Here is a 27,002-nt window from a genome sequence, read left to right as displayed (position 1 = left end):
TATAGCAGTACGGTAGTCCACGGCTGTACCTACCTCTGTGTCGTCACTCGTCGTCCATAAGTATACTATAGTATCCATCCATCTACATTGTATACCTGTGGTGCCTTTTAGTTGTGCGCATTAAAATATGGAGAACAAAAATGTGGAGGTTAAAAAAATAGGGAAAGATCAAGATCCACTTCCACCTCGTGCTGAAGCTGCTGCCACTAGTCATGGCCGAGACGATGAAATGCCATCAACGTCGTCTGCCAAGGCCGATGCCCAATGTCATAGTACAGAGCATGTAAAATCCAAAACACAAAAGATCAGTAAAATGACCCAAAAATCAAAATTAAAAGCGTCTGAGGAGAAGCGTAAACTTGCCAATATGCCATTTACGACACGGAGTGGCAAGGAACGGCTGAGGCCCTGGCCTATGTTCATGGCTAGTGGTTCAGCTTCACATGAGGATGGAAGCACTCATCCTCTCGCTAGAAAAAAGAAAAGACTTAAGCTGGCAAAAGCACAGCAAAGAACTGTGCGTTCTTCGAAATCACAAATCCCCAAGGAGAGTCCAATTGTGTCGTTTGCGATGCCTGACCTTCCCAACACTGGACGGGAAGAGCTTGCGCCTTCCACCATTTGCACGCCCCCTGCAAGTGCTGGAAGGAGCACCCGCAGTCCAGTTCCTGTTAGTCAAATTGAAGATGTCAGTGTTGAAGTACACCAGGATGAGGATATGGGTGTTGCTGGCGCTGGGGAGGAAATTGACCAGGAGGATTCTGATGGTGAAGTGGTTTGTTTAAGTCAGGCACCCGGGGAGACACCTGTTGTCCGTGGGAGGAATATGGCCATTGACATGCCTGGTCAAAATACAAAAAAAATAAGCTCTTCGGTGTGGAATTATTTCAACACAAATGCGGACAACAAGTGTCAAGCTGTGTGTTGCCTTTGTCAAGCTGTAATAAGTAGGGGTAAGGACGTTAACCACCTCGGAACATCCTCCCTTATACGTCACCTGCAGCGCATTCATCATAAGTCAGTGACAAGTTCAAAAACTTTGGGCGACAGCGGAAGCAGTCCACTGACCAGTAAATCCCTTCCTCTTGTAACCAAGCTCCCGCAAACCACACCACCAACTCCCTCAGTGTCAATTTCCTCCTTACCCAGGAATGCCAATAGTCCTGCAGGCCATGTCACTGGCAAGTCTGACGAGTCCTCTCCTGCCTGGGATTCCTCCGATGCATCCTTGAGTGTAACGCCTACTGCTGCTGGCGCTGCTGTTGTTGCTGCTGGGACCACTTGTACTACTTCCAGTAAGCAATTGACTGTCCAACAGTCCTTTGCGAGGAAGATGAAATATCACAGCAGTCATCCTGCTGCAAAGTGGATAACTGAGGCCTTGGCAGCCTGGGCGGTGAGAAACGTGGTTCCGGTATCCATCGTTACTTCAGAGCCAACTAGAGACTTGATTGAGGTACTGTGTCCCCGGTACCAAATACCATCTAGGTTCCATTTCTCTAGGCAGTCGATACCGAAAATGTACACAGACCTCAGAAAAAGAGTCACCAGTGTCCTAAAAAATGCAGTTGTACCCAATGTCCACTTAACCACGGACATGTGGACAAGTGGAGCAGGGCAGACTCAGGACTACATGACTGTGACAGCCCACTGGGTAGATGTATTGCCTCCCGCTGCAAGAACAGCATTGGCGGCACCAGTAGCAGCATCTCGCAAACGCCAACTCGTTCCTAGGCAGGCTACGCTTTGTATCACCGCTTTCCAGAATACGCACACAGCTGAAAACCTCTTACGGCAACTGAGGAAGATCATTGCAGAATGGCTTACCCCAATTGGACTCTCCTGGGGATTTGAGGCATCGGACAACGCCAGCAATATTGTGTGTGCATTACATCTGGGCAAATTCCAGCACGTCCCATGTTTTGCACATACCTTGAATTTGGTGGTGCAGAATTATTTAAAAAACGACAGGGGCATGCAAGAGATGCTGTCGGTGGCCAGAAGAATTGCGGGCCACTTTCGGCGTACAGGCACCGCGTACAGAAGACTGGAGCACCACCAAAAACACCTGAACCTGCCCTGCCATCATCTGAAGCAAGAGGTGGTAACGAGGTGGAATTCAATCCTCTATATGCTTCAGAGGATGGAGGAGCAGCAAAAGGCCATTCAAGCCTATACATCTGGCCACAATATAGGCAAAGGAGGTGGAATGCACCTGACTCAAGCGCAGTGGAGAATGATTTCAATGTTGTGCAAGGTTCTGCAACCTTTTGAACTTGCCACACGTGAAGTCAGTTCAGACACTGCCAGCCTGAGTCAGGTCATTCCCCTCATCAGGCTTTTGCAGAAGAAGCTGGAGACATTGAAGGAGGAGCTAAAACAGAGCGATTCCGCTAGGCGTGTGGGACTTGTGGATGGAGCCCTTCATTCGCTTAACCAGGATTCACGGGTGGTCAATCTGTTGAAATCAGAGCACTACATTTTGGCCACCATGCTCGATCCTAGATTTAAAACCTACGTTGTATCTCTCTTTCCGGCAGACACAAGTCTGCAGAGGTTCAAAGACCTGCTGGTGAGAAAATTGTCAAGTCAAGCGGAACGTGACCCGTCAACATCTCCTCCTTCACATTCTCCCGCAACTGGGGGTGCGAGGAAAAGGCTACGAATTCCGAGCCCACCCGCTGCCGGTGATGCAGGGCAGTCTGGAGCGAGTGCTGACATCTGGTCCGGACTGAAGGACCTGCCAACGATTACTGACATGTCGTCTACTGTCACTGCATATGATTCTCTCACCATTGAAAGAATGGTGGAGGATTATATGAGTGACCGCATCCAAGTAGGCACGTCAGACAGTCCGTACGTGTACTGGCAGGAAAAAGAGACAATTTGGAGGCCCTTGCACAAACTGGCTTTATTCTACCTAAGTTGCCTTCCCTCCAGTGTGTACTCCGAAAGAGTGTTTAGTGCCGCCGCTCACTTTGTCAGCAATCGGCGTACGAGGTTACTTCCAGAAAATGTGGAGAAGATGATGTTCATTAAAATGAATTATAATCAATTCCTCCGTGGAGACATTCACCAGCAGCAATTGCCTCCAGAAAGTACACGGGGACCTGAGATGGTGGATTCCAGTGGGGACAAATTAATAATCTGTGAGGAGGGGGATGTACACAGTGAAAGGGGTGATGAATCGGACGATGATGATGAGGAGGACATCTTGCCTCTGTAGAGCCAGTTTGTGCAAGGAGAGATTGATTGCTTCTTTTTTGGTGGGGGCCCAAACCAACCAGTCATTTCAGTCACAGTCGTGTGGCAGACCCTGTCGCTGAAATGATGGGTTTGTTAAAGTGTGCATGTCCTGTTTATACAACATAAGGGTGGGTGGGAGGGCCCAAGGACAATTCCATCTTGCACATCTTTTTTCTTTCATTTTTCTTTGCGTCATGTGCTGTTTGGGGAGTATTTTTTTGAAGGGCCATCCTGCGTGACACTGCAGTGCCACTCCTAGATGGGCCAGGTGTTTGTGTCGGCCACTTGGGTCACTTATCTTAGTCACACAGCTACCTCATTGCGCCTCTTTTTTTCTTTGCGTCATGTGCTGTTTGGGGAGTATTTTTTTAAAGGGCCATCCTGCGTGACACTGCAGTGCCACTCCTAGATGGGCCAGGTGTTTGTGTCGGCCACTTGGGTCGCTTATCTTAGTCACACAGCTACCTCATTGCGCCTCTTTTTTTCTTTGCGTCATGTGCTGTTTGGGGAGTATTTTTTTCAAGTGCCATCCTGTCTGACACTGCAGTGCCACTCCTAGATGGGCCAGGTGTTTGTGTCGGCCACTTGGGTCGCTTAGCTTAGTCACACAGCTACCTCATTGCGTCTCTTTTTTTCTTTGCGTCATGTGCTGTTTGGGGAGTATTTTTTTGAAGGGCCATCCTGCGTGACACTGCAGTGCCACGCCTAGATGGGCCAGGTGTTTGTGTCGGCCACTTGGGTCGCTTATCTTAGTCACACAGCTACCTCATTGCACCTCTTTTTTTCTTTGCGTCATGTGCTGTTTGGGGAGTATTTTTTTCAAGTGCCATCCTGTCTGACACTGCAGTGCCACTCCTAGATGGGCCAGGTGTTTGTGTCGGCCACTTGGGTCGCTTAGCTTAGTCACACAGCTACCTCGGTGCAAATTTTAGGACTAAAAATAATATTGTGAGGTGTGAGGTGTTCAGAATAGACTGAAAATGAGTGGAAATTATGGTTATTGAGGTTAATAATACTTTGGGATCAAAATGACCCCCAAATTCTATGATTTAAGCTGTTTTTTAGGGTTTTTTGAAAAAAACACCCGAATCCAAAACACACCCGAATCCGACAAAATTTTTTCGGTGAGGTTTTGCCAAAACGCGTCCGAATCCAAAACACGGCCGCGGAACCGAACCCAAAACCGAAACACAAAACCCGAAAAATGTCCGGTGCACATCACTAGTCATTTTAACAGAAAAACCTGCCTCATCATCTACATCAATAGATGATACAGGCGGCGCTAGTGTTACTGATGAGCTGCAGCCACCTCCTTCTCAGGTCCTGGTGGCTCCACAGTCCTCCTCCATTTACAGCCCACTCCTCCTGGTACTCACACACGCGGTGTCTGTTGGACAGCATTAATTACCTCCTCAGGTCCAAGTGGCTTCATTTTCTAGCACGGTGTATGTTATGTCATGTTGTCACTGCTGCTAAAGTAAAGTGGAGCGGGCTCTGAGCATCTTGAAAACAAGATGAGAGGGGGCTGTAGGGACAAGAGAGTGGAGAAGCTGTGTATAAGGGGCACTACTGTGGGCAATATGTATATAAGCAGCTCTACTGTGATCATTATGTGTAAGGGGCTCTACTATTCTGTATAAGGGACACTACTGTGGGCATTGTATATAAGGAGCACTATTGTGTGGCATAACATGTATAGAGGGTACCATGGTGTAGTGCAATGTGAATAAAGTTTGCCATAACAGAATATGCATAAAGTAACATATTAAAGAAGCAAATTAAGAAAAATCACAAGGCACTACTAAATCTCTGAGTCTATGGCACGCAAAACTGTGACATACATGGTGGGATATAGCAAAGATGTATGTGGACACATCTGTAAGTGACATAACCTGAATAAGGGGTATTACTACAGTATGTGGTGTAATTTGAATTGGGGGCACTATTATGTGACCACGCTACTTCTTTGTGAGATCGATGTAAAGTATGGTAATTAAGGTACTAATTTAAAGTTTGCAGGGGGGTGCAGAAAAGACTAGCACTGGTCCGGGCTCCGCTTAATGTGTGGGTGGGGGGGTGGGTGGGGGATTAGTGATGGGGGAGGGGGGTGACAGGGGGAGGTGGATAAATGAGTTCCACCACCTCTTCAGGACCACTTTGAGCCCTGTTTGCAGTTATAATGCTGATCCAGTTAAAATGATCTAAAGCAGGAGTGATTGAAGCGGCTGAGTAAGTCCTGGGCTGCGCAGAGACTGCACAAAATCAGTTTGTGCAGCTCTGCTACTCTTGCACAGCTCAAATAGCCTCCCCCTGTAGGCGGCGACTATCTGATCGCAGGACAGCAAAAATCGCTGCCCAGCGATCAGGTCTGAATTAGGCTCATTGTCCCTCCTTTTTTGACAACCAATAGCCCCCCCAGGTTCTCTAGATTTACTGGTCCCAGCAGCTAATGCCATCTGATGATGGCTTTATCTGCTAACATGTGGACCTATGGGCTATTATAACTCAGATTTTATTTGTTGTTCTGAGATCCTCTGGTGCCTTCTCCAATACAATCCCCTCCCCCCCCCCTCCCCACCCTCCTCCCAATGATGCATGGGGGGGACCCAAAGTAGGCAGCAGAGTGACAGGTGTAAGCTACAGTATCTGACTGAGTTAAGTCTGACACAGAACATGAAGCTCCTGTTATGTGATGCATATATACAGTACCATGACAGATGCCTACTAACCTGACACATTACTATATGAGCAAGAAACATTGATGCATAATGTAAAATCTAACAATGATAAGTCCAATGCCTTCTGATAATATTACTGTTTCCATCATCAAACACTGCTGTGATAACTTAGTGAAAATTAAAAGAATGCAGAATCATAAAAAATTTAAGAGTTAACATTAATGAGTCACCTGCAGCCAGATAACCTTACAGTGCTGTATTATTACATCATATGTAATGCATTAAAACACACTGGATACTTCCAATAAATCCATCTATTAATCATAATGTAGCCATCTAGTAATAGCATAAGGAATACATTGAGACAATGAATCAATGATATAAATAAAATGAACAATGTTCGTCCACACATAACGTTCCAAACTCTATCCATACTATATACGTTCTATCATCCCTTCAAAGTAAAAGATACTACTTATGTGACATAGATCCTGAATACATCACCTAGCAATTTAGCCATACCCCTTCAGCTGTATATAAGCAGGTTTCGACCAGAATAATTCTCTCTGCAGAATTAATTAATTTCTTTCTATCACCACTTTTACTCATTGGTGTTACCTGCCCAATTATCTCTCAGTGCAGCTCAGTAACTAATCCCTTTAAAGTGTCACGCTGGGCTGAGATTGAGGTTCCAATGAGTGGGAGGTAAAAGGGGGCTCTGCCTGGAGTAATGTGTAAATGGGGACTCTACCTGGAGTAATGTGTAAAAGGGGGCTCTGCCTGGAGTAATGTGTAAAAGGGGGCTCTGTCTGAAGTAATGTGTAAAAGGGGGCTCTGCCTGGAGTAATGTGTAACAGGGGGCTCTGCCTGGAGTGATGTGTAAACGGGTGCTCTATCTGGAGTAATGTGTAAAAGGGGGCTCTGCCTGGAGTGATGTGTAAAAGGGGGCTCTACCTGGTCTAATGTGTAAAAGGGGGCTCTGCCTGGTGCAATGTGTAAAATCAAGCTCTGTCTCGAGTAATGTGTAAAAGGGGGCTCTGCCTGATATAATGTGTGAAGGGGACTCTGCCTAACGCAATGTATAAAAGGGAGTTCTGCCTGGAGTAATGTGTAAAAGAAATGTGTAAAAGGGAGCTCTGTCTGAAGTAATGTGTAAAAGGGAGCTCTGCCTGAAGTAATATGTAAAAGCAGGCTCTACCTGGAGGAATGTGTAAAAGGGGGCTCTGCCTGGTGCAATGTGTAAAAGTGGGCTGTTCCTGGAATAATGTGTAAAAGAAATGTGTAAAAGGAGTTCTACCTGGCGTTATTTATATAAGTGGAACTACTGTGCAGCGTAATTTGAATAATGGAGACTACAGTGCGGTGTAATATGAATTGGTATAATTTTGTGACCATGCCCCTTCCCCATAAAACCATGCCTTTACATTTTTGACTCGTGCCTTCGGCGCGCACTGTCCCTATTTTGATTATGGATTCTCTTTCTGTCATAGGGCACCAAAATGTCTAGTTACGGCCAATGGTGGCTGCAGAAGTGGGGCTGCAGGTCAGTTCAAATTTTAAATAGGGTAGCCAGCCCAACTGTCATTTCATACTGACTCACTGGCAGTTGGTGTGTCTCTCCTATTTCAATTTTAAACTGAGCTGCAGCCCCACCTCTGGAGCCACCCTTGGTTACATGTCTACCTGAGTGTCACCCTTCCAGGGTGTGACTCCAAAATCCTGGCTTCTCCATAGTGACCGGGAGCCGGGTGCATGCAGTGTGACATTATCTTGCAGTGCCTGTCTCCTGTCACTAAGAAGGAGCCGACAGTGCAGATAAGCGTCTCTGGGTGCAACATAGCTTCTTCAGGGATGCTGGGCATGCACCCGAAGTGAAGTAAATGGGGAACTTACCACAAGGCCATACCTCCATAGTAGGGTTGCCACCTCATCCCTTTATTTCTGGACACATATTAATTACACAGGTTCTGTGGCTGATTAAAACCAGGTGAAATGGAGTCTTGAAGTCAGCCAGCCATAGAAACTGTGTAATTAATATGTGTCCAGAATTAAAGGGATGAGGTGGCAACCCTACTCCATAGTGATGTCAGCGGGGAGACTTACTGTGAGACCACACCCCTTTCTGGGAGGCCACACCCCTTTTCAAGGTAGAAGGGGTAATAGCCCCACCAGGTGTCACTGACCCCGGTGCTCCACTGAGTACTAGAGTGAAAAAAATGAACTCAGTACCAAAAATGACAACTGAGTCCTGCTGGCCAGATTATGTTGTGAAGATCCAAGTAATACGAATATGGCAGAGTTTATGGATGTAATACACAGTGTAATGCTCAGAAAGACACAAATGCAATAATAAATGTCATTGTCAAAGTCTCAAACAGTAGCTGCTAAATCAATGGCTCTGTCGGCATAACGCAAAGAAAATGTACAAAGCCAGAACATCAAGGCCACAATTTGTCAGAAAGAGGGGAAGATAATCTGGCAATTGATAAGAAATTTTTATAACAATCAAACAGCAGAAGAGGTACATTTACAAGATAAGATAGTTTATTGTCACTAAAAACATTAGAAAATGCAGAAGTAAAATTATAGTACAGTACACTTATGCTTCGATAGACAAATGAGAATTCAAACCAACAATTATGGAAGGGAAGAAACTGTTTCTCATCCTGCTAGTATGGCAACCAAGACACATATAAAACGCTTCCCAGAGGGCAAGAGAGAAAAAAACTGAGTAACAAGGCTGACTACAATCCATAATTATTTTGTTAGCCTTAGCCATACTCCTTTTATTAAATATCTCCTCCAATTTAGGCAGGGATAAACCAATCATCCTCTCAGCACATTTGTGTACCCTACCCAATGTACTAGGATCAGTACATTTAGTATTACCATACCACACCGTGATTGCATGTCAACAGACTCTCAATCACACAGCAATAGAAAAGAAATGAACTAAAATAATTTTTTGCAAACCCGCTGCCCGAAGTCTACAAAAAAAGAAAAGGCATTGCTAAGCCTTTCCCGCCACAGCAGTGATATGCGCAGACCAGGACAGATTTTCAGAGAAATTAATTCCTAAAAACTTTATTCCTGAAACCCTTTCCACTTCCTCACCATTGATGAAAAGCGGATGTCTAAAGTCGATCACAACTTTCTTTGTTTTCTTGTTCAACAGCAGGTTGTTATGCTCTCCCCATTCAACTAGCTGCTTTACTTCTACCCTATAACTGTCCTCCTCTCCTTTAGTAATCAACCCCACAAGTGTAGTGTCATCCACAAATTTTACCATAAAATTTAAATCTGAATGAAACATACAATCAAAAGTATACACAGAATATAAAAAATGACTTAAGACACAACCCTGAGGGACTCCTACATTTAATGTCAATTCTGATGACAAAACAGAGCCTATCCTAACTGACTGTGGACGATTTGTCAAGAAGTCCAATAACCAATTACAAATATGTGTGTCATAGCTAATCTTTAGAAGCTTACTAATCAACACAGTTGGCACAACAGTATTAAAAGCGGAACTGTAGTCCACAAATAATAGTCTAACATAGGAGTCTCTGTTCTCCAAATGACAGAGAACCCTATGAAGAACCATAAGGACCGCATCCTCAGTTGACCTATTTTGCAAACTGATTGGGGTCCAACCCCAGTGAAATGCCGCCCTTTAAATGATTCAAAACAACACTTTCAAAACACTTCATAACCAATGAAGTGAGAGCAATCGGTCAAAAATCATTCAGACCAGTTACTACAAAAGACTTACAGTAGGAATGGGAACAATAGTGGTTGTTTTGAAACAACGTGAGACAATACATTGTGCCAAGGATAAATTAAACATTTTTGTTAAAATCCCAGCCAATTGATCGGTACATACACGTAGAACCTTTCCCGGAATACAATCCGGGCCCGGGACCTTTTTAGAATTGGTCTTCCTAAGCATACCCTGCAAACTCAATAAAGTTCCATCAGACCAAACCATTACCTCCCTAGTAACAGGTTTCTTCCTCCTTACTACTGGAAGGTACTTAGGGACCATAAAGAGCGAACAATGGTCAGACTGTCCAATATGAGGGCACAGAATGGTCTTGTAGGCGTCCTTAATGTTCATATAAACATGGTCAAGTGTATTAATACCCCTAGTCGGCACCTTTGCATTCTGCACAAACTTAGGGAAGACTGATTTCAGGTTTGCCTGATTAAAGTCTCCAGCCACAACAAAAGCACAGTCTGGGTGACAAGTGAGCTGTTGTGAAAAAGAAACAAATAGAAAATCCAGTGCTATGCTGACATTAGCTTGAGGAGGAATGTAAACCACAGCTACAAAGATGACGGAAAACTCCCTAGGCAGATAGAATGGCCTGCACCCTAATAGCATAAATTCTAAGTCCACAGAGCAATAGTTCTCCATTCAAACCAGTTCCGAACTCCATTTATTATGGGTATAAGTACAAAGTCCACCACCTTTTTTCTTCCCAGACTCTAAGGTTCTATCGACTGTAAACAGGGACCTCCCAGGTAGTTCAAAGGAGCATACCAGATCATTCCCCCCCAGCCAGGTCTCGGTAAATACCAAAACCGAGCAGTTATTAAGTGACTGGCTACAGGCAATTTTCAGCCTAATCTCTTCCATTTTGTTGGTTAGTGATCTTACATTTGCTAAGAACACACTAGGCAGGGCAGGGTTAAAGGGATGGTCCCTCAATCTTGCCAGGGTACCTGCTCTCTTCCCCCTCTTCTGTTTCCGCAACCTGCGAGGGTGCCGCCGACACTACTGGCAGAATGCTGCTGCTCTCTTTCCCAGTGCCCGGACTGTCCTCTCCTCCAACCACCTCTGCCGCTGCTCCAGCTTTAATGCTGGTAATTCCTGGCACCTCTCCCAGGAACAGCGCCAGAGAGAGCAGGGAACGATGAACCCCTTGTCACAGATTGAGAAGAGCCTTTGGCGGCCCTCGCACCCCTCCAGGGGGCAGCGCTGCAGGAGACACATAGAACGCCCACCGAGGATGCCCCCGACACAGCCTCCAGCACAGTGGAGCTCACAGACAGAGATGCATCGCCACGGCAACCACCACCGGACCAACGGAGCCACCAGCCCACTCATCCTCTCCAAAGACCCACAACAGGTCCCCCCTGAAGTACACAATCCTGCCCGCACACGGCGGGAGCACAGCAGCGGCCAGCACAAGCCATAGCCCCAGGAGTAGTCCAAGAAGCGCCCGGTGAGTCCTCCTTAGCGTAAGAGCTGCAGTTGCTGCGTCTGGACGCGCCACCATTAATCTTACAAGAGTGTTTACATCTGCTACAAGAGTGTTTACATCTGCTGGTGACACCAGGGAACTATTTATATCCAACAAACTTTTCAGCTCACTGCCACAGGCATCACCTGGATAAAGTATTCTAAAGAACCACAGAAAAACAGGTCCCAAATCTATGTTAGGTCTTCCTAGCACCATGAGAAGAATGGAAACATTTCTACTAAACTTTCATCCTTTATATACAATCAGGGCCGATTCTGCACCCAATGCGAAAGTTTCCACTGGCGCGCACCCCCCCCCCCCGGGGGCAAAACAGTTAGTGCACATAAAAATAGGGGCGTGGCTTCATTGGGGAGGGGTGTGGCCACAGTTATGCCCCCAGTAGCTGTGCCCCCAGATTTGCCCCAAGTAGTTGTGCCCCCCAGTTGATTTGCACCCAGTAGATTTGCCCTCTGTAGCTATGCCCCCAGTAGATTTGCCCCAGTAGTTATGCCCCCTATAGCTATGCCCCCAGTAGATTTGCCCCAGTAGTTGTGCCCCCTATAGCTATGCCCCCAGTAGATTTGCCCCAGTAGTTGTGCCCCGTCGCTGTGCCCCCTGTTGCTTTGCCCCAGTAGTTGTGCCCCCAGTAGTTGTGCCCCCTGTAGCTATGCTCCCAGTAGACTTGCCCCAGTAGTTGTGCCCCCTGTTGCTTGGCCCCCAGTAATTGTGTCCTCTGTTGCTGGGCCCCTGTTGCTTTGCCCCCAGTAGTTGTGCCCCCTGTCGCTGTGCCCCTTAGTAGCCGCTTACAAACACACACAAAAATAAAAAAAAACAATAATTACCACTGCCCCGCTCCTGCTTCCCGACCACTGCTGCTCCGTCTGGCCTCCCGCGGCTCCTCTCTATGGGAGAGATGTCATGACGTCTCTCCCATAGCAGCGCCGCACAGACACTAGAGGTCAATAATGACCTCTAGTGTCTGTCATTGGAGCCGGCTGCAGCGGATGTCCACACAGCCCACGGTGTCTGCTGCAGGGTAGGTGGGGAGCGGGGTGCAGGTAGGCGGCGCTGCCTGCTGGGTGACTGCGTCTGCACCCCCAGTCCGCAGCTGCTTGCCCGCACCAAGAACTGCTCCTGTATACAGTATAGGTTTTCATTGGGATGGATAAACTTACAGAATACGAAAACAAGGTTGACATCCACATACACTCACTGCAGAAATAACACAGCAGGAGGTGAGAGGTTCACCAATGTTTCAATGTTATGTCATTAACATTTTCATCAGGGCAAATGTTAATCACAAAACATCGAAACTTTGGTGAACCTCTCGCTTCCTGCAATGAGTGACGTCTGTCATTAATCTACATGTTCCAGAAGTGTGTGTGTGTGTGTGTGTGTGTGTACGCGCTACAGCAATCAGTCTGGCACTCTTTATGTAGCATAGGGATTAATGAAGTATGCATTCAATAGTGATTATATCCATCACATGCAGAGAGATAGTATACTCTACTGGTCACTTAAATCTAGAGAAAAGATTTATTGGGACACAGCGCTCTTGTGAATAATACCAATACAAATGATAAAACTTAGGGCCCAATTCCACACAGCATGCGATCATCAATAAACTGCGCATGCATATGTACCATAATGCGCACGCGCGTCGCCAAGCAGCGACAGGATGGTGCGAAAATTTAAATCGCACAGGTGTTCACAAGGTGATTGACAGGAAGTGGACGCTTGTGGGTGATAACTGCCCATTTTCTGGGTGTTTCAGGGAGGGTGTGTAACGTCAGCTCCGTACCCGATCAGCATGATTTCTTCGCACTATGGGGGTCATTCCGAGTTGATCGCTAGCTGCCGTTGTTCGCAGCGCAGCGATCAGGTTAAAAAGTGCCACTTCTGCGCATGCGTGTGGGATGCAATGCGCACGCGTGACGTATTTTCACAACAAACGATGCAGTTTCACACAAGGTCTAGCGACGCATTTCAATCGCAATGCTGGCCGCTGAGTGATTGACAGGAAATGGGCGTTTCTGGGAGGTAACTGACCATTTTCAGGGAGTGTGCTGAAAAACGCAGGCGTGTCAGATACAAACGCAGGCGTGCCTGGGAAAACGCGGGCGTGGCTGGCCGAACGCAGGGCGTGTTTGTGACGTCAAAACAGGAACTAAATAGTCTGAAGTGATCGCAAGCTAGGAGTAGGTCTGGAGCTGGTCAGAAACTGCTCGAAAATATTTTGGAGCAGTTCTGCAATCCTTTCGTTCGCACTTCTTCTAAGCTAAGATACACTTCCAGAGGGCGGCGGCTTAGCGTTTGCACGCTGCTAAAAGCAGCTAGTGAGCGAACAACTCGGAATGAGGGCCTATAGGAGTAAGTATTGAGCTACGCACAGACTGCATACACTGCACATGATGGGAAAAACATTTGATGGTGAGTGTGATGCGATCGGTTTATTAGCTGTCTGCTGACTGAGTGGAATTATCGCACAGCGTACACATGAATTCGCACACTTGCACAGGCAAACTTTCAGTCCCCCTGGGCGGCAACTATCTGATCGCAGGACAGTGTAATTTGCAGCACAGCAATCAGGTCTGAATCGGGCCCTTAGTTTGGTGCTCTTACTGAAGAAAAAGACCCTGAAGAACCATCTTAAAATAAACTAATTTACTATAACATAAGGTAAAATAGATAGAACTAAAAATAGTAACAAATAATAGTTCTGTCCAAATGCTTTTACAATCTAAGAGATGTTGGTAATACAAGATACGTAGGGGTAAATTTACTAAGCACTGTGTTCATTCGAGTTGGCAATCACGGCGTAATTCCCATCTCGGTAATTTACTAAACACAAAACATGGCACTGTTTGCTCAAATAGAACTGAGAAACACAGTAAAACAGATGTGTATGAATATATCATCAGCCAAACTCGTAAGGACTTTCCATAAGTTTCACTACAACACGGAAATGTACCAAGATTAGTTACTGCAAAAATAACTGTGATACGGCTCAAAATGCACTTTTCAAATAGACATCCCCTTGAGCAGAGTGTTTAGAGAAGGCTGCATGGATCACTCAGATCCGTGCAGTACATCTTTGTGTAAAGTTAAGTAAAGAGTTAAAATGTAAAACAAAAATAACAAAAATGGCGTGGGGTGCCCCCTCCTAAGCATAACCAGTCGCGGCCTATTTGAGCCAGTCCTGGTTCTAAAAATACAGGGGGAAAAATGTGTGAGGTCCCCCTGTATTTAATGAGCTAGCAACGGGCTCTTGGACTGGTCCTGGTTCCAAAAATATGGGGGAACTAGGATGTAGGGGTCCCCCATATCTTTAAAACCAGCTCCGGGTTCCACTAGCTAAGGAGGTAATACCACATCCGTGAAACACACGTTTATACTACGGCCATAGTATTACCCCCCAATTAGTCAGCCCTGGCTAAGGTTCCCTGAGGGAGTGGGAGTCCCCCACTCCAGGGCACCCAAGAGCAAGAGCTGTAACCCGGGGCTATCCACGGCATCCCTGGGCTGTGGATGCCAAATTGATAGTCCGTCAATTGAGTGTAAAAAGTAGAATTAATATTGTGTTACTTATGGAACTACAGGTCTCCCCCGCATGCTGGTACTGTGAGAACCACAAGTATCAGCATGCGGACATTAAGGGGCACTAGTACCTGTAGTCCCACCAGTAAAACAAATATTACAATAAAGTACACACACACCTTAGATAGTATAGCTTTAATCAAACACCATTGCACATTCAAACTCACTCACATACATACTTACCTACCATCCCCCATAGCGTTATTAGTCCCCTTGTCCAGTAGTAATCCAAAGGTTACTCATAAAAACAAATACTCACCTTATTCCAGTGTAGATTGGTCCTCTTTCGTCTATGAAGACTTCCCAGTGGTTAAAAAAATAAAATAATCGAAAAACCCAATCCAGCGGATGTAAGGGAATCCATATGTATACAGTTACACATGGATCCCCTTTCATGAATGGTGGGCCTCCATATGACATCTGTACCACGTAGTAGCGCTCTCCTGATTGGTTTAGTGCTGCTGGACTGTCAGTCAAGTGGAGCCCATACGCTTCTATGGGAAAAATCCTGGCGCTTGGGTGTCCTGGACCCCTTATTTGGGTGGTACCCACTTCCCCAGGAAACCCCAGCAAGGACTAACTAGTTGGGAGTAATGCTATGGCTGCAGGGACCAGAATAAATGTGTCCCCCAGCTGTGGTATTACTTCCTTGGCTAGTGGAACCCGGTGCTGGTTTAAAAAATATGAGGGACCCCAGCATCCTTTTCCCCCCATATTTTTGTGACCAGGACTGGTCCAAGAGCCCAGTGCCTGTTCTTTAAATACAGGAGGACCATACGCAATTTCCCCCCTGTATTTTTAGAACCAGGACCGGCTTTTAAGAGCCCGGGGCTGGTTATGCTTAGGAGGGGGGACCTCATGCATTTTTTGGGGAATTTTTACTCTTTTTTCAACTCTTACACAAATAAGCACTGAACGTATCTCACTGATCTGTGTGGACTTCATGTTTTGCAGTGTCTGAGTTGAGTGCCAGAAAACCCAGCAGTCAAACACGAATGCATACACCATCGGAAAACATGAGTCCAGCGAACTCGGGAGCTTAATGAATTACCAGAATTTTTTTCAAAATACACCTGAGTACGTTTGTAACCAGCCAAGTTTAAACTTGGCAAAAACACGAATGTTAGTAAATTGACCCCATAAAGTTTAGTTTAATTTGAAATAAAAAAACAGGGTTTTTTTACCTTTTCTTCTGGCATGAAAAACACTTCCTCGTTAACCATCGAGGGTGGGCGTGGCTCTGTATCAGGAGTCACACTTCGCGAATCAGGGATAGCAGAGAATTCTGAACATGGTTTACATTCCGATGCTAAAAGTAAGAATGAGAACACAAACTTATTTCTGCACAATATAATTATATTATTATTATTATTATTATTATGGGACACCGTCATGAAGTTTAACATTTTATTATATGATATTTAGAGAATGTTGCTAGGCCTGGCCTCCAAGTGAATATGATTGGATAAATTCAAGCCAAACCTTCCTTGGATTCAGGTTAATTTTGATTTATTTTTATTGAGTAATGCTATTCAAAAGGCCATCATTTAATAATAATTGATAAAAATGTAAAACTTTAGGAAGTGTCCACTCCCATGCTACAAAATATGTTGGTTACATTATACACTCTTTGTTCCCTGTAGAGATACAGTAATTGGTTAAAAAATAATCGAAAAGAGGATGGGAAAGCTACAAATTTGCATTATACAGTACTGTATATTTTTTTTATTAACACATTTTTACCATATGTAATCATTTAATAATTATAACATGTAGTGGACATGGAATTTCTGTGTTCATTGTAAAATTATGAGCTATGGTACCTTGTTTTTGTTAGGTACAGGTGGCCAAGGGTTAAGATGCAGTACTCAAGGGTAAATGTACGATCCTCCAATATGGGGGAGAAGTGGTATCAGTGCAAGTTATGTGCACTGATACTGCTTCACCCCAGACTTGCCTACTCTCCCGGAATGGCCGGGAGGCTCCCGAAAATCGTGTGACCCTCCTGGCCCCCCGGAAGAATAGGCAAGTCTCCCGATTGCAGGGGTTCCCCACTGCCCTGCCGCCCATTTAGCGAGTAAAGTGGGCGGTCCGGGCAGGCGATGACGCAATTGTTGTTGAATCGCGTCATCATAGCCACGCCCCCTGCTGTATAATGCCGGTAATAGCGGCATTACACAGCGGGGGCGTGGCTTACGTGACGCGATTTCTGCAGCCACGCCCCGTTCCGCTTCTGTCACGCCCCATGATGCCTCTGGCCCGCCCCCTCTTCACTCCCCATCACTGCCCGCCCCGCTGCTTAGCCGACCTGGCTGCTCTCTCCCGGAGAGAGCAGCCAGAAAGTCGGCAAGTATGCTTCACCCCCATTTATGACTCTGGTGCTGCGAGCAAGGTGACAGGGGTGCATTATCAGCACTGCTATGTGCTATCTTTAAGATAGCACGCCGATATGCTGGGTTAATTTATGAATGGTCAGTGGCACTGACTGTTCTGACAACTGCAGCTATCGATTTCAACAGCTGCAGATGTCGTTGCCCATCAGGAGCACTTTAAGAGAGGAGGGGGCCTGTGTGCAGCCTCCTAAGTTTGGGCCCCCTCCTCTCTGCCGGCAACACTGGAGAGTCTGAGTACTAGAGGGCTCAAACTCTACTGCACATGTGCAGATCACCGGAAAAATGTTGCAGCAGCCATTTTCCCAGTGATTTCTCTACTGCGCATGAGCAGAACACCATGAAAATGGCCGCTGTGCCATTTTCAGTCATTCCACAACACTGCTGATGTTGGCGCGGGACTCCAGAGGGGTAATTATAAAAAAAATGGGTGCAGCATGTGCGGTGGGGGCCCCCTCTGGACTCAGGGGCCCATATGCATAGCACACTCTGCACGACAGTTTTGTCCATACACCACAGCAGGGACAGTGCTGTCCCTGGCTGCGGCGGCTACCAGCTGCATGTGTGATCTCGCATGAGTAGCGAGATCTCATGCATGCGCCCTGGAGCTGACCAAGGGGGAGACACAGCATATAAGCACTAAGCTGATGTGCTGTGATCTCAGACGGGGATCCTCGGAGGGGGGACTTATCACTTCCTCGCTTCGGCAGACAAGATGTTAGTACATCTTGTCGGTGTAGCTTCCTGCTTCGCCTTGTTAATAAGATGAAGCAGAAAGTGTTACAGCTGCATGATCCATGCCGTTATAATTAGAGATGAGCGGGTTCGGTTCTCAGAGAACCAAACACCCCCGAACTTTGGCTTCCGAGTCCGGATCTGAGCCAGGCTCGGATTTTCCATCTTGACTCGGAAACCCGAACTCGGCAAAATGACATCATCCCGCTGTCGGATTCTCGCGGGATTTGGATTCCATATAAGGAGCTGCGCGTCGCGGCCATTTTCACTCCAGTCTCGGAGAGTGAGAGGACGTGTACTATTCAGTGTGCTCAGTCTCTGTTTATTGGTGCGGGAAAGTGGGGTGACAAGTGTTGTGCTGCTCAGTCCAGTCCATATAGCCAGTGTAGCTGTAAAGTGGTGCTGTGTTGTGCAGACCAGTCCAGTGTAGTCTCTCAGTGTATTGTGCTGCATCAGTCCAGGCAGTCACAGTGTTGGTGTTCTCTGCTGCCATATATCCAGTGTAGCTGTAAAGTGGTGCTGTGTTGTGCAGACCAGTCCAGTGTAGTCTCTCAGTGTATTGTGCTGCATCAGTCCAGGCAGTCACAGTGTTGGTGTTCTCTGCTGCCATATATCCAGTGTAGCTGTAAAGTGGTGCTGTGTTGTGCAGACCAGTCCAGTGTAGTCACTCAGTGTATTGTGTTGCATCAGTCCAGGCAGTCACAGTGTTGGTGTTCTCTGCTGACATATATCCAGTGTAGCTGTAAAGTGGTGCTGTGTTGTGCCGACCAGTCCAGTGTAGTTAGTGTATTGTGCTATATCAGTCCAGCCATTCACAGTGTTGGTGTTCTCTGCTGCCATATATTCAGTGTCCTGTGTCATCAGTAATTCCAGTGATGATATACGCTGCTGCTATATATAAATAAAATGCGGAGGAACTTGTTGGGCGCTGGAAAGGAAGTGGGCTGCCTTGGATGCACCTAGGGGTTTTCCTTCTTCCCCCAAACAAAAAACGTATGTGAAAATGCAAAAGATGGTGTAGCCTGGGCGCCCTCTTTCAGTGGCCGAATATAATAACCACGATAATGGTTTGCTGCCTAAACTGATATCCAGACTGAATCGGTACCTCTGATATATTATCATACAGTAGCAGTGTTAAAGCAATAAAAACATATGGGTTTAATATGACACAATATGCATAAAATAGGGATAAATATCCCAATCTCTTATTTCAAACAAAGCGTACCAGAATGGTAGCCAAGGAGCCGCAGGTGGTATATAATGGCAGGGTGGTCCAGACTTCACCTTGCTCTGGCTCCGAAGATTACCAATGAAGTTCTGTCAGCAGTTGTTCTGGTCCCAGCGTACAAGTGTCCAGTAGCCCAATATTTCTGTCATGCCAGGTGGATTTTATATGCTGAAGTCCCACAAATTTTCTTATAGAAGTGGAAGAACAGTTGTGTTCTAATTTGAAGTGTTCAGATAAATTGTGAGTGAGGAGGCCATTCTTGATGTTTCGCAAATGTTCGCCTAATCTGGTTTTCAGCGCTCTAGATGTGCGTCCAATGTAAATCTTGCCACATGTGCATTCCACAAGATAAATAACATTGCTAGTGTGGCATGTGATAAAGTCTTTGATCTTAAAGGTGGTTCCATTGGCCATTACTTCTGTAAACTTTGATGTTTCTGTCTTGATTTGTCTGCAAGGTGGGCAAAGTCCCATCTATGAAACCCACTGGTTCTGATAGGGTTAATGCTTTTTTGTGGTAGTGCACTCCGTACTAATTTGTTTTTTAAATTGGATGCTTTACGGTATATAAATGTTGGTTTCTTGGGAATAATGTCTTTTAATGTATTGTCCATACGTAGTAAGTGCCAATATTTCTTGATAACAGATTCTATTTTCTTATACTGATGGTCATACCCGGTGATGAAAGACCATTGGGAATGATTAGGAATGTTGGTTTCACTTCTGTCTTGTTTATTTCTGTGTATGAGAGATGTCCTGTTCATCTTCATAGTGTCGGCTTGAATCTTCTCCAGATTATGCGGATGATATCCCTTTTCAATGAAGGCACTCTTCAATTTATTAATTTGAGAAAGGCAAATGCTATCCTCACTGCAGTTCCTACGTATTCTTAAAAATTGGCTTTTTGGTATACCATTGAGCCACTGTCTATGGTGTTCACTCTCTTTGGAAATGTAGTTGTTAGAGTCCGTGGGTTTATTGTAGGTTTTTGTGTGAATATGATTATCTTTGATATAAATTGACAAATCCAGAAAATTAATTTCGTTCTTACTTTTTTCAAAAGTAAAAATTATGTTTCTGTCGTTCTGGTTCAATTGATCACAAAATTGAGTAAGGCTGTCCATGTCTCCCTTCCAAAAGAATATGACATCGTCAATTTAAAGATTCCATGTTATTAGCTTGTCTTTCCATGCATTGTGTGTATATTTGTTTTCTTTCTCCCAATGTGCCATGAAAAGGTTTGCAAAACTGGGGGCAAAATGTGTGCCCATCGCAGTTCCCCGTTTTTGGAGGTAATAATTCCCTTCAAAGAAAAATAAATTATTTTTCAAAATAAAATCAATGGACTCGATAATAAATGATTTCCTTGCCTCTGAAAATTCAGTTTGATTAATAAACCAAGATGTGGCTTCTATACCCTTCTGAAGTTCAATAATGGTGTACAGGGAAGTGACATCAGCTGTCACCATGATGATCTCAGGATCCCAAGGTATTTCTTCCAATCTTTTGATGGTGTCACTCGTATCTTTAAGGTATGAAGGATTTTTTATTACCAACGGTTGAAGTTCATGGTCAATCATAGCTAAAAGATTGGAAGTTAGGCATCCTGTTCCGGCAACAATTGGTCTTCCTGGGGGTATGTGATGCTTTTGTGTATCTTGGGTAATGCGTAGATGGTTGGAGTGATGGGATCTTCAATATTAAGAAAAGAAAATTCAGATGCCGAGATACCTCCTTTTTCCAAGTGGGTTTGTAAAAGTTTCTGAAAATTGTTCCTTATCTTTGTTGAAGGGTCTGCTTTAAGTTTTTGATAAGTGTAACTGTCTGATAGTTGGCGGTAAATCTCATTCACATAGTCCAATTTGTTCAAAATGGCTATGCCTCCCCTTTGTCGCATGGTTTGATAACGGCGTCTTGATCTTCTTGGAGGGATTTTATCGCTTCCCGTTCCTTCTTGGTGAGATTAAATTTCCTATTCTTCCCCCTTTCTCTCGTCCATTTTGCTGATGTCCTCAATCACAAGTCTCTGGAAGGTTTCTATGAAATTGCCTTTAATATGTGCAAGGTAAAATTTTGATTTTTTTTTTTATGTGTATTGATTGAGTAGTTTGATCTTCTGTAGTTTGTGGTGTAAGGGTTTCTTCTTTCCGTTTCATTTCAAAGAATTTCTTCAGGGAAATTTTCCTTATGAATTTGTGTATGTCCACAAATCTGTCGAAGTCATCGGTAGTTGTAGTTGGCGCAAATGTTAAGCCTTTTTTCAGGACTCGTTCTTCTATATTTGTGAGAATTCTTGAACTTAAATTGTATATATGACTTTGTTCTCTGTTTCCTCACTCACTGTATCCTCAGTATTGGGCGTTATGGTTGTATTAGTCTTTTTCTTCTTTTGCAAATGTTTCCCAGCTCTCTTCCCTCTCCTTTTCTTCTTTGGACTCATCTTCTTTAGCATCATCATCTTAGACTCTTCCTTTCTTCTAAAAAAGGTGACTGTCTTGATGTTCTTTCTTTTGGACGATTTCTATGTGTGGTCTTCTGATTCTCCATTGTTGTGTCCTCTCTAGGGGCTGGTGTTCGTCTCCCACTTTGATGAATAGGATATCTGACTCTCCTATCTTCATAGTATCTCTGTGATCCTCGGTATTTTTGATGATAGTGATTGTCGTCTCTCCTCTGGTCGTATGTCGTTCTCCTGTAGTCATGTTGTTCATATCTCACAGGTCTTCTCAGACTTTGGTTATATCGTGGTCGCTGCGGTTGATATGGTATGTATTGTGGATGTTGTCCTCGTGTCCCCTTGTAGTCATAGGGTCTATTCTGATTCTCTCTTGTAGGTAGTGGTTTTCTTACTTTTGTGATGACAAATTTGTAAAAATCGAAGTCCCGTTGGAGTTTTTACTTTTTTTTCTTTATTAGTTCTTTTGTATTATGGTCTAGCTTCCCTGCGATATCTTTCTCCAAAACACTATACATGGGAAGTTGGTCATATGGTGTAATCAAGGTTTTCAAAATGTTAATTCTTTCTTTAACTTCCTTAAGTTTGTGTTTCTGTTCTTTCATAATGAGCACAATTAACTTCATGGAACAGTCATCTAAAATCTTTATCCAATCTTTGCTGAATTCTTCTGTAGCGTCATCAAACAAAGGTTTTTTATCAAATTTTAGGCCCTTGGGGATTACTTGCTCTGCAGAATATTTTTCAAGTGTGGCAATTTCCCACCAAAGTTTGTTTTCCTTTATCAGCCATTCCCCTAGTCCATGCATGGCTGTCTCTAAGTTATCATCTGTCATTTCTATTTCCTCTTCATTAAAATCAATTGTGAAAGCTTCTTTTAGTTCATCATCTCTTTTTGACATGTGATGCCACATAATGCTGCCTACAAGTAGCTCTAAAAGGAAAAGTGAAAACTATACAAATAAAATGCTGCTATATATATATCCACTGCTGCAGTATAACAAATTACAATTATATTATTATTATTATTATTAACAACAACAACCTGTTGGGCTGCATCAGACCAGTGGTAGTGTCCTGTGTCATCAGTAATTCCAGTGACAATGTACGCTGCTGCTATATGTCCACTGCTGTTTGGGGTCTATTTTTTAAATCTGCCATCTTGTCTGCAACTGCAGTGCCACTCCTAGATGGGCCAGGTGTTTGTGCCGCACACTTGTGTCGCTTAGCTTAGTCATACAGCCACCTTGGTGCAACTTTTAGGCCTAAAAACAATATTGTGAGGTGTGAGGTGTTCAGAATAAACTGGAAATTAGTGAAAATGATTGTTATTGAGGTTAATAATACTGTAGGAGCAAAATGAACCCCAAATTCTGTGATTTTAGCTGTTTTTATGTGGGTTTTTTCTTTTTCAAAAATCATCCAGATCCAAAACCAAAACAAGAAAGGGTAGTTTTGGCAAAACCAAGCCAAAACCAAAACATGAAAATGGAATTAGAACCAAAACCAAAACACAAAACACGAAAAGTGCCAGCCACACATCTCTAGTTATAATACATACGCCACTCAGATCTCAGATGCTGACAAGAGATATCTTTTTCCTAGAGATGCATCCAGCTGTATTAGCATTTCAGTTGTACGGTATTGCACAGTCGCTACCTTGTAGCTGTACAATTTCGAACATACTGTAATCTGGCCCTATATTTACTAAGCTATGACTTTAAATTCCACCAATTTTCATTGGTTTCACCTGCAGGATTTAAAATAATATTAATTGCAGTGGTTTTACCGTTACGTTTAATCAGAGCCGGCCCTAACCAATAGGATGCCCTAGGCAAGATTTTGGCTGGTGCCCCCTAGCACCACCACTGGTTCCGCCTCTGACCTTGCACCTCTTTCCTAGCACCATCACCCCTCATCCATAGCAGTCCTTATTTTGGTGTTTGTACTCCCTATATTTTAAATAGGAACAGTTCGCACATTTGGCGCACAGGCCAAAAAGGGGTGTGTTTTTGCTGGCAAGAGGCATGGCCACCCAATAGTAACCCCAATTCCAATTACGCCATACAGTACTGCAACTTTATTCACATTTGATCATGCGATAGTTTCCATAATTCATATTACATCCCACAGTAGTACCACTTTACCTTATAAACATTACTCCTCACAGTAGAGCCCCTTATTCACATTACATCACACTGAATTGCTCCTTATTCACATTACACCACACCCTATTGCTCTTTATTCACATTAGACAACACAGTAGTGCCCTTTCTATACGCAATGCCACATAGTAGAGCACCTTATTCACATAATGCCACACAGTAAAGCCCCTTACACATATGAGACACATTATTTATGTCCTTATAAACATAATGCGCCTTACACATTATGACAACCTTTATTAATGCCCTTTTACACATAATGTCCCTTACACATATGCTGCACATTATTAATGCCATTATACACATAATGACACACATTGTGTTCCCTACACATTTGCTGCACATTATTAGTGCCCCTATACACATAATGGCACACATACAGTAGTACCGTTACACATATGTCGCACATTATTAATGCCCTTATACACATGATGACACACATAGTGCCCCTTACACATATGTTGCACATTATTAATGCATTTTTACATGACACACATAATGCTCCTTGCACATATTACGAACACTGCTGCACAACCAACCCACTCACATGCACACAGCACTCACACTGCCACTAACACTGTGACCTATGACCTCTGCCTCTGCTTGGATACAGATGTGTCCTCATAAATATTGCCTCAATGCTAACGTTGGGCACATTAATGAAAATGCATCTTATTTGCATTGCTATGTGGATAGGATGCACAAGCAGCTTCTGCTGATTAAAATGATATGCAGCATGCCCCTCCCCCATGAGGGGAGAAGGCTACTGCAGAAACTCAGGGGAACAGAAGAGGGGCATTGCTGGTGGCATAATGTGTCATAAGGGGCACTACTACTGTGTAGTATAATAAAGTGAGAATATATTGTGTGGTCACGCCCCTTCCCAGCAAGGCCACACCTTTTCCTTCTGGTGGGTCCCAAAGAAGCACATTCTTTCTACTTAAATTATGGGACACCAATGCTCTTTGCACAGGGCAAAAAAATGTATAGTAATGGCTCTGCTTTGGTGTGCACTTATGTGTGCTTCCCTGTGTTCAGCTCCCCTATCCTAAAAAAGTCCTACAGTGAACACTTTCTAATCCCCTATACTGCTAAACCAGGGCTTGGTCAGTTGGGAAAATGCATTCCCTTTTCTTTGTGTGTGAGCTACACCAGTGTAGTGCCAGCTTTACCGAACAGTACCAACCAAATACCAAATGTCTGACTATGGCACATGTGTGACTCCCCTGCAGGATGAGCTCTGTTGTGTGTATTGTAATACAGAGAATGATGTACACTTGTATTTTTGCTCTAATATTAATTATATTTGCAAGAGCCTAGACTAAGAAGTAGGAGGAGTCAGGAATAGTAAAGGGAGGAGTCTATAAACAGAAAAAATCAAACAAATACGCTGCCTAGGTATTAATGTGGGAATCTTCACAACAATTCCAAATAACAAAGCATAGAATAAAATAGGTTAAAAGTGGGCGCAAAACCATTTAAGTAACCTTACATAAGTGTCCTTATGAGGCTTGAAAGGAATTATCTCCTAGTTTAGCAGGCTCTGTGTTCTTAGGTCCCTTATCTGCGTATCCTCAAAGGTAGAGAGCAATTCTTATCTCGGTAAAAGAGAAAGGATCATGGTGCAGATTTATTCACACAGAACACTCACAATTGACAATAAAAAAGCATATAGCCACACAAATGTGGATGGAAAGGGGCGCTGGCATCTGACATCATAAAATTACCCTCCCAGGATGGCACCAAGGGAAGCACTGGAAGTCCCGGACACCAACAGTGCAAACGAATTCGATGTTCCAGGTCAGTTCACCCATGATCCAGAATAGATCACCAACAGTGCAAACGAATTCGATGTTTCAGGTCAGTACGCGTTTCGGACTCTATGGTCCTTCCTCAGATGCACTACCTCACTACCTGTCTTCTGAGGAAGGACCATAGCGTCCAAAATGCGTAAAGCAGGTGGTGATCTATTCTGGATCGTGGCTATACGCTTTCTTATTCTTGTCAATTGTGAGTGTTCTGTGTGAATAAATCTGTTGTCCCTGTGAAATTGGTCTGCACCATGATCCTTTTTCTTTTACCGAGATAAGAATTGCTCTCTACCTTTGAAGATATGCACATAAGGGACCTTAGAACACAGAGCCTGCTAAACTAGGAGATAATTCCTTTCAAGCCTCATAAGGACACATATGTAAGGTTACTTATATGGTTTTGGCCCACTTTTAACCTATTTTATTGTAAGGGAGGAGTCTATGGTGGTTCGCTCATTGCAGATTTTTGCAATCCTGCGATTTCTTGCTAAATGCGCATGCGCATGGTACGCCGCGCGCATGCGCTTAGTTATTTAACTAAAAACTTAGCAGTTTTGCTGGTGTTCATGCGGCGCTTTTCAGTCGCACTGCTGATCGGTGAATGATTGACAGGAAAGGGGCGTTTCTGGGTGGTAACTGAGCGTTTTCCAGGAGTGTGCTAAAAAACGCAGGCGTGTCAGGGAAAAACGCGGGAGTGGCTGGAGAAACGGGGGAGTGGCTGGACGGACGCAGGGCGTGTTTGTGACGTCAAACCAGGAACTAAACCGACCGAGCTGATCGCAATCTAGGAGTAGGTCTGGAGCTACTCAGAAACTGCAAAGAAATATTTAGTAGCAATTCTGCTAATCTTTCGTTCGCAATTCTGCTAAGCTAAGATACACTCCCAGAGGGTGGCGGCCTAGCATGTGCAATGCTGCTAAAAGCAGCTAGCGAGCGAACAACTCGGAATGAGGGCCTATGTCAGGAGCCAGATGCTGAGGCAGAGGTGGGCTTGTGTGCTTTAAACGCCAGGGCCTATTTTCAGTCCCAAACCAGCCCTGTTCCCAAGACACTTATGTGAGGTGTTGTTAAAAGCTTTAAAAACTTCTCGTGCAACACTTTTTTTAGCTCAGTTTCAGGAAATGTTTTTCAACATATTCCATAAAACCAATTTTTCTCCTCACAGCCAATTTTGGCAGGAATGTCCACCTCATATAACTGTTTGCAGTGATACACACCACAAGAAGATTTATTACATTATTGTGGAGCTTTTTGCTTCTTCTGTTGCATTTGAATTGTTTTGCTAAGATTTTCTAAGACTATTTCAATGTTTTCTTGTAATGTGATGCAGTGCCCTAATACAAATCAATAAAAAATATAGCATACCTCCCAACTTTGGCAGGTATGAAAAATGGGATGGAGCCTCATGGTGAAAGGGCAGAGCCTCATGGTGAAGGGGCAGAGCCTCA

At 44.4% G+C, this 27,002-nt stretch overlaps 1 protein-coding gene across 1 annotated transcript in view; it reads right to left on the bottom strand.

The window, feature by feature from the left end:
• Positions 1 to 27,002, bottom strand: part of LOC134909459 (rho guanine nucleotide exchange factor 18-like) — a 282,483-nt gene that overhangs the window by 48,619 nt on the left and 206,862 nt on the right. Inside the window, exon 2 of the mRNA XM_063916346.1 lies at positions 15,955 to 16,079. Within this exon, the coding sequence (XP_063772416.1) occupies positions 15,955 to 15,993 (39 nt within the window). The 5' untranslated portion in view covers positions 15,994 to 16,079. The remainder of the gene's footprint in view (positions 1 to 15,954; positions 16,080 to 27,002) is intronic.

The sequence above is a fragment of the Pseudophryne corroboree genome, chromosome 1, assembly GCF_028390025.1.
Source record: "Pseudophryne corroboree isolate aPseCor3 chromosome 1, aPseCor3.hap2, whole genome shotgun sequence".
NCBI lineage: Eukaryota > Metazoa > Chordata > Amphibia > Anura > Myobatrachidae > Pseudophryne > Pseudophryne corroboree.
The sequence above is the reverse complement of the archived record's forward strand: the minus strand, read 5'-3'. Positions and strand labels throughout refer to the sequence as shown.